We start from the raw sequence: 14,564 nt of genomic DNA, 5'->3' as shown, positions 1-14,564 counted from the left end.
CCCTAATTCAGACAAGCTGATAACATCGTTTGCAGTTTCTTCTACTTGCTTTTTCCCCTTCCGTAATCGTTGTTTGACATTTGCCTGAACCAGGGCAGCTACCTCTCACTCGCATCCCAGTACTCTGGGGGCGGTTGGATAACTTGTTCAACTGCATCAGAGAAGAATCTGATACACAATCACTAACCCCACATACACCTCTTGCTGTTAACAGTGCCCATAACCCCATGCGTGAGCAGAGATGGTTAGTGGCTCACTGCGGGGCAGTGATTGCCATACATTGGCTCACCGAGAATGTTGAGAAGGAAGGAGCAGGAGCACGTAACAGAGGTGCCCAATAGCCTGCGCATGACTAAAGTCTGCCAGCAATGCAAACCTTTGTCTTGCCTTATGGAGATGTTCTTCCTTCTGAAGATTAGCTGGCTCATCCTCTTTAACGTACTTGGCTCCCTCTGCCCCCCCATGGAGACAGCTTCTTGCTTTGGATCTTTTGGTCAAACTTTATATTTCTTAAGCATCCCATGTGAATTCTTTACACTCGGGATTTACTCGTATTCCTAGCTCTGGTCAAAGACAGGTCAGTGGATGGCTAAAATAGATAGGCTACTGTCTTTACCCAGCACTGCAAAATTTATAGTCCAGTTTCTTCCTATTGTGTTGATTTATCTGACTGAAAGTTCAATTTAAATTAAAGTACGATGAGATAAACTGGAATTGATAATAAACACTTCTTGGGGGATTTGGTCAGGTGTAGCTCAGTCTAACAAGTGCCTATTTCTGTCTTTGTGGCAGGATAGCTGGACTCCAGACACCAACATGACTGAACGCTTTGACTGCAGCTACTGCAAAGAGTCCCTGTTTGGTAAGAAGTACATCCTGAGGGAAGACAGCCCATACTGCGTAAAATGCTATGAAAACCTTTATTCCAACACCTGCGAGGAATGCAAAAAACCTATTGGCGCTGACTGCAAGGTATGCCAGATTTGTGTCTTGTTACGGAAGTCTTGACAGAGTAGCCTGGATACATAGCTCTAAGACATGGTGCTATCACCTGGAAGGATCCATGAGTCCATCTTAAGGGCTACCTAGGGACTTCTCTTGGTGGGAGAGCATGCTTTCTGGACCCCTGTATCTGCTTTTCACCACTTCCCTTGGTAAACCTTTCTTTACCAAGCATGTTAACAGAAATGGAAGAGCAGCCCTCTCTTCCTGTAAAGCATAGGATGGTCTGATGATCTGATGTTAGAAAGTATCTCTAACTCATTAGGAGAGCTCAACTGTCCTTGGCGCCAGCTAGGATCTGGGCAGGAGCTGATTTTGCCTACCTTTGGGTAAGAGGAAGGTAAGTCACTGCTGGCTTTGCAGTGCCCGAAATTCAGTTGTCATCAAGAGACAAGACACGGTCAAGAAAAGTTACCAACTCACAGACCACAAAAATCTGGCTAACACTGACCCAGATAAGTCATCAGTCAGAATGCAGTTAGAATAATTACCTTTTAAATACAGAATGATGATAGTGGAGCTTAACTATAGATTGCAAAGGAGAGAGCAGAAGCGTTGCTCGTTTGAGCTGTGCACTGCTGTATGACATAGAAACACCTACCTGATACAAATAAGGTGTGACCACCTGCATTTCTTTTCATTAACCAAAACAACTGAGTTCATGCCAGTTTTACTCTGACTGAATGAAGACAAATGACATTTGAACCATCCCGTGAAGTGTCTGTTGGACTGCTACAGACATACTTCATCCAGTGTACATCCTCCTTGCACAAAATTGACCTGTTCAAAGTTGGTCAAGAGTTTTACTGATCGGGTGAGTTTGCACTAGAACAGCAATTTGCATTGCATGGCCACGGGATTCTTGACGGGTATGAGAAGGTCTGATGTTTGATTTCCTACATTGCTGATCCATACCTCTAGAAGCACCGATTAGTCCCTGTTACTGATACTACCACTCTGTCACTAGTTCAGAGATATAAGAATATATGCTTACTCAGATTAGGAAAAATGTCTCATATCTTCCAAATTGATCTGTCCCACCCTTTTGGCAAATCAGTAGGAAAGCCCCTTTCAGAAGCCTTAAAGAGGTGAGAATGTTTCACCATCATGACAGGGAACTGGCAATAATCTGTAAGAGGGTATAAAACTGCCAGCTTTCCTACAGCTCATAAATATTCAGATTAGAGAAGAGATACAGCTGGCCTGACCTGAGAAAGCAAAATATTTCTGCCCCATTCCAGAATGTGCTTTTGTTTTAAGGTCTCTTTCTAATCCCCTGAGAAGATATTTCCATGTGTTGATATTCAAGAATTTAGAAAGTTGGACCAGCTTCAACAAATCTCAGACAAAGTATTCAGGAATTAATCAGGCTGAACTTTTCAACCCAGATTTATGGATTTAGGGAGTGTGGGTGTTATCCAATACACTGCTCTTCTGTACTTTTAAGCAAGACACACTCTAATAGCAGATAGAAAAGAAAGCCCCTGATTGTCTGCAATGTAAGAGTATTTTATATATGTAAAGAACCAGAACTATATATGGAAAACACAACTATAAGATTTCTTAAAGAACTATAAAGTGTACCAGAAACAAATGTGTCCCTTTTTGTTTCTGTGACTGCTGTCTCTGCCTGTCCAGGCTTTATGCTGCAGCTTTTGATCCTATTGACCAATTTTAACAAAATTCTGACAGATGGGTAAAGGTTGCAAACTCAAATTCCTACAAGTTTTCTGGAAAAAAAAATGTGGTTGGGTAGAAAAAGACATCCTATTTATGTTCCCATTGAGAGGAAAACTAGAATAGTTTTTCAATAATAGTAAGAGATGCTAGAGAACACATTTGAGAGCGCCCTTCTAAGTGCCTCAGCCACAAGGTAAGTTTCAGAAGAAGCTTGTGCACTGTATGACTGAGCATAATTCAGCCGTGAAACGCAAAGTCATGAAAAATCACGCTTCTGCTCCTCATTAAATTGTATGTATACATAAGTATATAAACACATAAGAAATACACACATATACACACACAGACATATATGTATGTATTTTTATATGTATCTTTTTACACATTGCATTTACATTTTCCCCTGAGCAAAGAAGAAAAAATGTACTGTGTTTGGGAATAAACCCAGTATGTTTACTGCATGTACACAATGGAGTCCATATTTATTTGTATGTTCTGACTAGCCTTTATACAGCTGTAAAAACTGGAACTGAAACTTAATGGAGTAAAAGTGTTATCAGAAAGTGTCCCATCCAGGCCTCTGCATCCAGCAGGGGCACACACCCTCCCATCAACATTATAACCTGAAAAGCTCCATGTAGCTCTCACCTCAGATCCTCCTTTCCGAGTCCCTTCTTGGCCACTGCTGTTTCTCTACACTGAGAAGAGCCAAACTGAGAACCCAGCTGCAGCTTCATTTCCCTCCTACCAGCCCTCCTGGTTAAAAGCAACCCTCCTACAGTGGAAAGGGTTACGCTAAACAGGTGTTGACGAGAGGACAGCCAGCCCTCTGTCTCTGACACTACTTGTAGTGTATCAGCACTGGTGCAAAGCATCATCCCACCTGAGCTTAACTTAAGCCTGCTCAGACACTGGCAATACTCCAACTCTTCCAGCACTGGGCTCTGAGAGGGTCAAACACATCAGATTTTCACCTTGTGTTTTAGCTACAGCACAGAGAGCCCATAAGACCACTAGCCTGAAGACAACAGAAAAACATTATGCCGTTTCTCTCACAGCTATTACACATTATCCATATGCCAACAGGTTCTTATAGAAATTTATTCTTTCTAAAAAAAAAAAAATTGGCATCTCGTCACCCACATTTCTGGCAAACACTCACCACACGTACAGTTTCATGCTTCTTTGTGGAAATCCATCCATTATATTCTCATTTGCTTAACTGCTGAAGTGTGACTTTTCATTGATTTTGGCTTTTTTAATAGTTTCCTTGCAGAAACCATCACAAATATAAGAAACACATAAAGTAATCCAGTGTTTAATACAGTCCAGAAGTTGGCCTTGGCAGGCAGGAGGGGGTGAAAACTCTCTCTGCAAAATGTAGAGAATGAAATTAAAAGTGTTTTGTGACATAAAGTTAATGTGTCAGCACGCAGACCAAAAATTAATCAAAAGGGTCAGTCTTAAAAAAAAAAAACAGCCTCTTGTAATGTGAATCAGGAAAGGGAGAAAATATTTAGTTTTCCCATTTTTAATGTTTAAACCTTGTCCTGAGTTGCAACACTTTTTCAGTGCATTACTGAATATCAGACTACATGTTGTGAAGTGGAATGGTAAAAGAGGCAGACACCTTCATCTCTTCTCGTATCCCTAAGGTGCTGGGTTCAGCACAATATCACCTATTTTTACCTTTTCTAAACATGCTTTTGATAGGGAAGTACCAGTTTAACATATTTGTTTTGCTACAGGGTGTACATGACTAAAATCTGTACAGCATTTTGTTGTCATACCCCGTTTCCTCTGCTCAACCTTCTGAAAAGAGCATTGCGGCATGCAAAGAAGTCTGACGTAGCCTTCACTTATGAACAAACACATAGAGTTACTGTTCTGGTAATAATCTCTCCAATCTCCCTCTTCCTGTTGGGTCCCCATTGAAAGCCAGTTCAGGAGAAAAGGTAATACAAAATGGCTTAAGTTTACTTAGACTTATCAAGCTAGAGTAGAAGACAATGCAGTTGCAAGGTATGAGGAGTCTATGCTTAACCCACTTACCTACCTGGTAACTCTAGTCCTGGGGCTCTTCTAGTTTAAAAAACAGCAGAGGCACCAGCAGTCTCATCCTAGAGGCCCAATAAACCATGCTGGATCAAAACTACACAGAACTATGGAGGAGCTATAAAATGTGATTTTGCCAATGCTGAAAGTTATCTTGACAAAGTTTTCTTTGGGGGTAACATCATGAAAATAAGTGAAAATAAAATTGTTTAAAAAGCACTTAATGGCATTTCAAAACCAGAAGTTTCAAACCCATTTGGGTTTAGGGATGACTCTAAAGTTTTGGATAGGAATAGCATCAGCATTAAGTTTTGCTTGCACCATATTCTTACAGTCAGTCATGTGAGTGCGCACCAAGGACCTCCACTTGGCCCACTCTCTGACGTCTGTTTGAGAAACATCCACCATTCATTTGGTTGTCCCAAGGACCAGTATTGCCCTCCTCCCCTTCTCTTTTCACTAGTCTGCAGCACTCTGCACTTCAGTTGCAAAACACTTGTGCAGGAGAGACCATATCCATGAGCAAAACACTGTTTCACTTCTCAAATGTCAATGTATGGCAATTCTTCAGTCTCTGTATTTACGTGTGCTTTATCTAACAAGCACACGGGGCTGTCAGTTTTCATAGATAGATGCACAGATTGATCGCAAAAAGAGTCATTCCCCAGGTTTCTCTTGGGCAACAAGGGAAGCTGCATTTAAAACTACAGTTAAAATATGTAGCACCGGGGACTCATTTCCCTCAGGCTGCATAAAGCGGCTGAGAAGTCATGCTCGTCAATATTTTAAGGATACGCTCCAGTTCTGAGTCCACAATAGTAATGTTCTTTATTAGTTCTTCCTGGAAATCCATGCAATAAACAAGAATTAGCTGTATATCACTTGCACCTTCTGCTGGAACACATTTATTTGGGTTACAATCAGCTAGTGTAACCTAGAGCTCGCACACCTAGAGTAAATCTAATGCTCTTTCAGCTTAAGCGAGGACCAGCCTAACAGTCAGACAAGCTTGACGCCCGTTTTGCACATGCTCCGGTGCAGAATCTGTTCCAGGTCAACACAGCCACAGCTTATGTACATGACAAAGGCTCCAGTTACATACGCAGCACACTGAAGCAGACCAACCCTGATTTCTGGTGACTTTATTACACTGACCTAAGAACAATCATGATGCAGAAACTGTTTCATCACTACATTGGACTTCCTTGCTTCAGATGTGACAGATTCAGAGAGAGAAAGCAATATCCATTTCATCGCTCTAATATTGTGCTGCAGGCACGCCAAAGCCAGACATCTTAGACTCCCTCTACATTCGATGACAATATCTGTTATAATCATCCAAGGTAGCTCAAGATTATTGAAGTCAGTCTGTATCTTGGGTACTTTGGGTTGCAGTTGCGCTTCATCGCTTTTCCATGATGAAATATCTGCTACTTTCACCTACCCAGCTACTGTCTATATGAGCTGTCATCATAACTGACTCAAGGATCAAACCTTTCATCATTGACACCTAATCCTTGTCTTCATTGCTCCTCTTCTAAAAGGCACGGACCTTCTCCAGGGTATAATTTTATTGATAAAACAAGGCAGAACAAAAGCAGATATCAGCACATGAGTTTTAGAAATTAAAAATAGCTTGCAGAATATTGCAAAAGAGAGGAGAAAGGCAGCAAGTGGAGAAAAAAAAAGAATACATCCTATTGCAAGAGAAAGAAAACCAGATCTGTTGTCATTCTATTTTCTAGCAGGCAAATTTCACATTTTGGAAAATTCTGTTTTCTGTATGTTGTATTTTTCTGTCAAAAATCTTATTCCCCTCTGAGATCAGATTTAAGCTATTGAACTTCATTTAAGGAGAAAAAAAATGTAAATAACTTCCAAAGAAGGTTTTTTTTAAAAAATTTTGCTATTAGAAAAGATTAAAGTTTTACAGTCAGAAATTTGCGTTGTTTCCAGAGGAGTTATCTGAAATGAATACAAGCTGAATAAACAACTGTCTGAAAGCTGTAAAGTGGGAGTCTTAATTGTTCTATGGCAGAGTGCAACCTCAGAGATGAAAGACACATTGAGTACCCATTGTTACTCACAGTGATTTAAGAAATTTAGGTAGCGCAGACGTTCAAAGGAAAATTCTTTATTGCATGGTCAAACTCTGACTGCAGTTACTATAGTTTAACAAGTTACCACATATCAGCTGAGGTAGGCAAAACTATTTCCGTGTTTCCTGTTAGCTTTTTATGAGAACAAGGCTCCTGCAGTACTGTTATTTTAGGTTAACCTAAATACACAGTATCTTTCGTTTGCTCTAGGCTAAGATTGCGCATCTGGAGTTACCTGTGACTGTACTGACTGGCACGGAGCAGTTTAGGCCAGATTATGTTTGAACACTTTGTGATGCTTCCATTTACACAATTAAATAAACCTGATATTCTACAACTCATTTTCTTCCTTCTGTTGACCAAAGTAATTCAGTGCTTGTAATACACAGTGGATCTTGAGCAAGAACCTGAGAAGTTATTTCTGCTGCAATTTTATACTCCCCATTCATGACACTACTAGCCCCTCACACTCCCACCTCAAATGGAAGCCTATATATTTTGGGGGAGACACCCTTTCTTGTAACGATCTAAGCTCCTTTTTTTTTTTTTGAAGTCCAAAGACACTGTTCAAGTGTTATATGATTAGGCCACCTTAATTTAAATTTTAAAAGGCACGATCTATATCTTCAGGTCACAATTTTTAGAAGGACTAGGGTTTTTTAAATAATAAAAATACCACTGCAGAAGGTATTTTAAATACTTAGGTGCCCATGCTAATCCCTTTTCCACAGTGTTCTGGATCACTGGCTGCAGGTATAATGTGATCCCTCATCTTTCAGTCTGATCTACATTTGAAACATAGGTAAACCAAAACACAAGAGTCAGTAAAAATTAGTCGCGGTTAAAAAAAAAAAAAGGAATAGCGATCAGACCAATTCCACCCTTGGTGTAAATCTGTTGAACTGAATAAATACCAGAAAGTAATTGGGAAAAGGATTTCTGTCCAAGAGTGAACAGCTATGGAAACAGCAATAGCTAGGACAAATAGGGGAAGTCTATTATACCTATGAGGTTAACAAGTTTTAATCTGACTCAAAACCAGGGCTTTAGTCTCAAAGGAAATACCTACATGAAACTAGTTGTTCCTCTGCCACAGACAAAAAATGAAGGTTACCTTGAACTGAAAAAGAGTCGATAGTTGTCATGAACTGCTCTTGGTTATCATAGCAAAATAAGTTCACCTTCATCAGAACATTTTGTTTTCTTGAGCTGTGCAAATTAGCCTCAGCTCCTGGCTGTGGCTCACATTTGGACGTGCTAGCGTTCTCTGAGCTTCCAGTTGTGCAAAGTATTTATTCTGTTTACTCTGTGGTTTTGGATTTCTACAGGATCTGTCTTACAAGGACCGCCACTGGCACGAAACCTGCTTCCACTGCTTCCAGTGCAAGAATCCATTGGTGGACAAACCCTTTGCTGCAAAAGAGGAACATCTACTTTGTACTGATTGCTACTCCAATGAATACTCTTCCAAATGTAATGAGTGCAAGAAGACTATTATGCCAGGTTAGGATGCTCACTTTTTGGACTAAGAAAAGATTAGGCTAAATATCAAGCCCAAACTCAGCAAAATTTGTGACAAATGTTTTTCCTTGACTATCTCTGCTAAGTCATGGTGAACTTCATAAAATACAGTGGATGGTGCACTGTAAGTCATTTCCATGACCAGAACACATAATTTTCATGATGGATCATGACAGAACTGTTATTCACATGAAGTGGATTACGCTTGAAAATTAGTATTTACTTCATTTAGCATTTTTGTTAATGGGATTTATAGTTTTCTACCCAAGTACTCATTAAAAGACTTTTGATGGATGGACAACTAAAATTGATCTTTTCTGTCCAATCCCAACTTTATATTCTGTCTTGATTTGCTTCCACTGCCTGAACACCAGAGGAAGCTTGCAAATTTAACAGTTTACTTAATTAACAGCTTAGCTTTTTATGTAACTACTCTAAATTTATCTTCTCCCATAAAAATGAAAAATTGGTCAAAGAAAGGTCTTTTTCGAGCACAGAGAAACAAGAAAGAGCTATTTTCTCTTTCAAATTGGGTATCCAAGAAAATAGATGCCTGAAACATGAGGTTATAGTAATAGATTGCTAAAACCTCATTTGCTCATGACAACACTATAGCACTCTGTGATGATTTGAGGGCTTAAAGTGGAAGGAATATTGGTCCAGAAATAAAATATTAAAAGGCAATTTGAAGAATCCACATACATGCTCCATAATGATTACTAGTTACTTTTTCCAGTTAAATTTTTCCTTGGCTGGTTCTCACAATGATCATCTTAGACAAAAGCTGAAAACCACAATTTTCATTGTCGACCTAAGATGTTTTGATAAAAATGAGGGCCTGATGATGAAATAGAACATATAAAAACAACAAAGATATTTAAAAGCAGATCGCCCTATTGATTCATGATTGAGTATAAGCATCTCCTTTTATTTACTCCACGTACGCTTGTTTAACAAATGACATGCTTGAGACCGACCAGTGGTAGTTTTAAAGCTGGAACTACATATACATGTATATATTTTTAAGATTGTTCATCAAATTCACCCCCATGTTCAATAAGCTCATTTACAGAATGGATCTCTTTTTGCCTATTATGCAAGATATGGATTAATTAGTAGTAATGGAGGCTGGATTCAGCAACTCAGAGAATCCTTTCTTCTCTTATAATCTGAAACAGAAGACAATTTTTTATGAAGCTTTACAACAACAATTGGTCTTTAGCTGTTAGCTTAACATAGCCATGATGTCACCACATTCAGCGAGCAGTCCACCCAGCATGTATTTTCTACTTACGCAGCACACCATGTTAGTACAGGAGCTACACCAGAGCACTGTGATCACCAACTGAAGCATAATTCATTTTGAAAGAACCAGCAAGTGGTTGGATACCCTTTATGGAGACTGTTAATGCTACACTTGCCCTTTGCTTTGCTCCACTAAATGTACAATTTAAATTTAATAAAGCATTATCATGACAAGCTCATTAAATACTAAAGTAATTACAAGCTTGATCTTTCGGTCCTTCTGCAAACTAAACTCTTACTGACTTCAGCCCAGCAGCTAACAAAACAGGTTGCCTTGTGTTTCAGTGACAACACAATCCCAAAGAGAGAACAGCTAAAAATGTGAAAATAAAATTCTAGACTACTAAAAAAAGTATCCCAAAAACTACCCCAAACTACCCCAAAAGCATCCACATCTCCTTTTTCCAAAATGTCATTCCTTCAAGGACTGATTTAGCTGCTTCTTGATATGATGCAGAGAGGGCATAATTCTTCAAAATTATCCATTAATAAAATGGATCAGAAATATTCCAGCATCGGCATCAGGCAGAAAGATAATTAACAGTTCACTTACTACACTCCTGCAAGTCAATTATTTAAAAAAACTCAATAATAATCCTGAAGTATGCTTCCAGGCAGAATTTAATGAGAAAAAGAAGAAAAATATGCAACTAGTAAATAAAGAGAAATTAATACTTGAGATAGGGAAAATGGTAAAACTTCACCCTGCAGTAATGGGGGTGGGGAAAGTTGGCATCAAAGAAGTTAGTATGGTTCTTCATCATTAGCCAACATATGATCAGCTTGTCAGTCCACCAAGCGCTTGACATCATGTTTGTTGCTACAGGCTTTAAAAGTACTGCAGAACTGTAGGAGCATCATTTGTTTGTTTTCCCGTCTGGCCAGTATCAAAAATTCTGACTCAAAGTGGTACACAGGAAATTATACAGTGTGCAAAGAAATTTCTCCACATAATAGGGCATCTCCAATGTCCTGGAGGGGCTCAGAGTCCACCTGTCATACAGCGGACTGAATCTGCAAAGTACAATATCTGTACCCTAAAACTTCATTCTAGACAAGCACATTTAGCTCCTAACTACCGTACCACTTTTCTGATTTTCAGTAAAGGATTGTTTAAAGATTTTTCTTCCTTTCACATAGCAACCATGGTTTAAATACAACTGAAGACAGAGAGAAAGCTTCTCTCTCAGTGAAAGTTTCAAGACACAGAAAAACATTTAGGATAAGTGTTGCAGAGCTGGAAACCATTGCAAATTTATAGTGGACTTCATTGAGGACAGGAACAAGGCCACAGAGCAGATACGAAGTCATCCTTTTTCTCAGACAGTGACTACACTCTATTGGGAAAGGGAGGCAAGAAGTTCAGCAGGAATTAACCAGGTAGCTTGTAGCTGTCTAAAAAAGAAGCAAAAAGGACTTAGAATGAATGAAGTCAATGGCCTTACCTTCACTCAGCACTAGCAGCACCTTTTATTGGTGTCTCCCCAATTCCCCAGAATCTTCCTGTTCATTAGAATTCATTATTAACTCTAACAATACCACAAAAAGGTGTTCTAAGCCTTCATTATTAGCAGTATTTCTCTTCTTTACAGGAGGAGGAGAAGCATTCACTCTCAAAAACTTAAAATGGTGCCCAATACCACACAAAGCTGACAGAACCATGAAATAGCCTCTGTCTCATAGCTGCACTGCTTATTGACTGACAGCCAGCTGTCAGGCAAACAAGAGCTACCAATTGCATCAGTCTTGGCCCAGAGGAGTTCACTTGATGCTCTGGTCTTATTACAGGTACTCGGAAGATGGAATACAAGGGCAACAGCTGGCACGAGACCTGCTTTATCTGCTACCGCTGCCAACAGCCTATTGGGACAAAGAGTTTCATCCCTAAGGACAATCAAAACTTTTGCGTACCTTGCTATGAAAAGCAGTTCGCCATGCAGTGCGTCCAGTGCAAGAAGGTAGTGCTCTTATTTTACTTACTGAAAGCTTAAGGGATTGAAGTCCACCCCATTTTACGCCCATGTATGTAGAATATCTTATTTTCCTCTCTGTGTTAAAAGATTCAAAATCAACTGATTTTAAAAATAGTATAATTTCAGCTCCCATCCTGCACCAGGCACAGCATTTACTACATTGAGAATTCTCTTACTCAAGGTTAAAGATCCCTTTGTATTGAAAGCATTCAGAGAACACACTTTAAAAACAAAACAAAACAAATCAAAATTAAAATTCTGCAGTGGAATAATCTCATTTCAATATATAACCCATCATATATCATATATCCAAACATTTCAACTGGAAGGAAATTGAGCTAACCCTTAGAATTTTAAAAAATGATCAGTAAGTTCAAGCCAGGCAGATAAGCTTGAGACAGAGCAAATGCTGTTCTAGGAATAAAGACTAGTAAACACAATATGTTCAAGAGTATGACTTCCTAGGCTAAGGACTTTTTATTTGTGATTTTCCTGAATTCTATACACAGACACTGATAAGAATTTTAGAATTCATTCCTAAAAAAAAAAATCGTCTCATCACTTACAGAACTAACAAATCCCAGTTTCCTATGGATATGTTCATAGGCAAAGACAATCAAAACAGTAAATTCCCTTTCCCAGTGCCACTGTTTCCTCTTTGTCTCCCTTTACCCTCCACGTACTTCCAGCCACCACCTGTGCCCGCACTACCCAGGCTGTCTTCCACACGTGCTACCTGCTCATTTGCCCTTCCAGGCAAACAAAGCTGCAGTCTGGTCAGACATACCAGCTGGCCAGGAACGACTGCATCTTTGCTGCTGCACAGGCAAAACCAAACAGGTAAAGGCTCAATTTTTCTTTCAGCCTTTGACCAAAAGTATACCTAATTACCGTTACTACCTCCTATGCATCGATCGATTTTCTGAAGCTCCTAGCAGTTTCATATCTTAAAAACTCTGTCTAGTGTCCAATTTTAACCACATTTAAGAACAGGCTCAAAAATACTTCGGAGAGAGGCAAAGACACAGATGAATACACCTGTTAGGTAGCATGATCGCATACAAGCCCAATTCCCAGGGAATCTCTCTTTAGTGAGGAAAGGAAGAAAAAATAAAAGTGACCAATTTTACAGCCTTCTTAGGAACACTCAAAGGAGAAAAAAAGCTCAGTTTGTCTAACATCAGGGAAACTGTTTTTGTAACTGTACCACAACTTGTTGTAAGAGGAAAACCCCAAAGTCTGGAGAAGCAGAAAGCAAAGACTTCAGCTAAAATTTGAAAGAAAACAGTCTTTGCCAAGGAAAGTAACAGGGGAGTTGAAACATGTAAGGTAGTTCCTTCCCCGTGAAAAATGGGACAGGTGAAGGAACAGAGATGAGATGAATCCTAGCACATAAATATGAAAAGCAACATCCAAAGAGTAGCTTTACAAAGAAAGAGGATAATGGAGAGTGAGATTATACAATATATGGAGAATAAAGTACTTTTAGTGTGGGGCTTTTTTGTATAAATTAGGAAATTAAAATAAATCACTTGCATGCTTTTCTCAAGGTTAACTCCAGCCTTCTTTCCCTCCTCCCACCCACAAAACCTCATCACCCTTCCTCTCTACCAAATCAAGATACAAACTAGCCACCCTCAAGAAAACACTTTCTCACTTTCCATAAAACAGGCCATCACTACAGGAGGCGTTACTTACCGGGAGCAGCCGTGGCATAAGGAATGCTTCGTTTGTACTGGATGCAAGAAGCAGTTGTCTGGACAACGCTTTACCTCCAGGGATGAGTTTGCATATTGCCTGAGCTGCTTCTGCAACCTCTACGCCAAAAAGTGTGCTGGATGCACAAACCCAATCAGTGGTAGGTCTCTCATGGCCAGAGCCTTTAAATTTTGGGTTGTTTTGGGTTTGGTTGGGTTTTTTTCTCAATAAACTGCTTCTAATAGTACAAATAATTCAATAATTCATTCTGAATAACTTGAGAGACTCAAGAAACTACACAATTCAAGATGTGTGAAATTACTTATGATGCCTTTAAAGTGCCTAACAAAAAGAAATGGAAGAGGTCCTTAAATTGGTTTCCTCCTTTTCACCTGATTTTCATGGAACACGGTGGACAGACAGTAACAGAGCTATGCATGTACCGGGATATGCACGTTCTATACGTTGATCCACTTGTGTTCACTAGAGGGATCACTGACCTCAGCAACAACAGTCCTTCCACCAGCAGAAAGTAACTGGCTTCTACCTCATGTTGTAGCACAGTGCATTTCTTCCCTGACTTTTTGGGACAGCAACTGAGAAATCACAGGGCTTTTAGATACAGCTTTCCAGTACAAAAGTACTTAAAAGGCCAACTGCTTAGACCTTTACTACAAAACACTTTGCATAAAAATATAACCTCCTCTATGAAGTAATCAGCATTTAACAGCATGACCCATACAAGACTGAGAATCTATCTGAACCATTTTCTCTTGTTATTGCTCTGCCCTTGTGCCTGTCCCTCAGTAATACATGCTTGATTGCACCGCTCCTAGAAAAGCCCGTGTGTAACCCCACAAGTACTGTTTTCTGTTCATGTGGAAGAGGCATTTCTCTTCTGAATATTGCAGTCCTTTCTATCATATCCTTTTTTTCAAATGTTGCTACTAAAGGCAAAACCAAACAGAACCCCTTCTCATCAGGTAAGAGACATGCCCAACTAAGTATTTTCACTGACTTCCAGCTAGTCATTCCAACGCACCATATTCAAACTGCTTGTCATTTCTGAGGTTAAGCAAGAGATAATTACTACTAAGAGACATTTGTCCCTTTTCTGTTTTGTCCTGTACTACTTCAATACTCCTCATGATAACCTCCATAGCCTCACACTCTTCAATGTTTTTTTTGCAGTTTGCTAACCTGCTTTTCTTGAGGCACTCTTCCTTCAAAG

The 14,564-nt window shown here is 39.5% G+C and overlaps 1 protein-coding gene across 7 annotated transcripts in view; it reads left to right on the top strand.

Annotated features, from left to right (window-relative positions):
• FHL2 (four and a half LIM domains 2) overlaps positions 1–14,564 on the top strand; it is a 42,904-nt gene that overhangs the window by 27,005 nt on the left and 1,335 nt on the right. For 3 of the 7 annotated variants that reach the window (XM_075738979.1, XM_075738940.1, XM_075738959.1), the window contains exons 2-5: positions 798–972; positions 8,165–8,339; positions 11,451–11,620; positions 13,307–13,493. In XM_075738979.1, the coding sequence (XP_075595094.1) occupies positions 817–972; positions 8,165–8,339; positions 11,451–11,620; positions 13,307–13,493 (688 nt within the window). In that variant the 5' untranslated portion in view covers positions 798–816. Of the gene's footprint in view, positions 1–792; positions 973–8,164; positions 8,340–11,450; positions 11,621–13,306; positions 13,494–14,564 lie in introns of all 7 variants that reach the window. The other 4 variants (XM_075738969.1, XM_075738930.1, XM_010301896.2 and 1 more) reach the window with 2 other exon arrangements.

The sequence above is a fragment of the Balearica regulorum genome, chromosome 1 (genome assembly GCF_011004875.1).
Source record: "Balearica regulorum gibbericeps isolate bBalReg1 chromosome 1, bBalReg1.pri, whole genome shotgun sequence".
Lineage (NCBI taxonomy): Eukaryota > Metazoa > Chordata > Aves > Gruiformes > Gruidae > Balearica > Balearica regulorum.
This window is presented reverse-complemented; position numbering and strand designations above follow the sequence as displayed.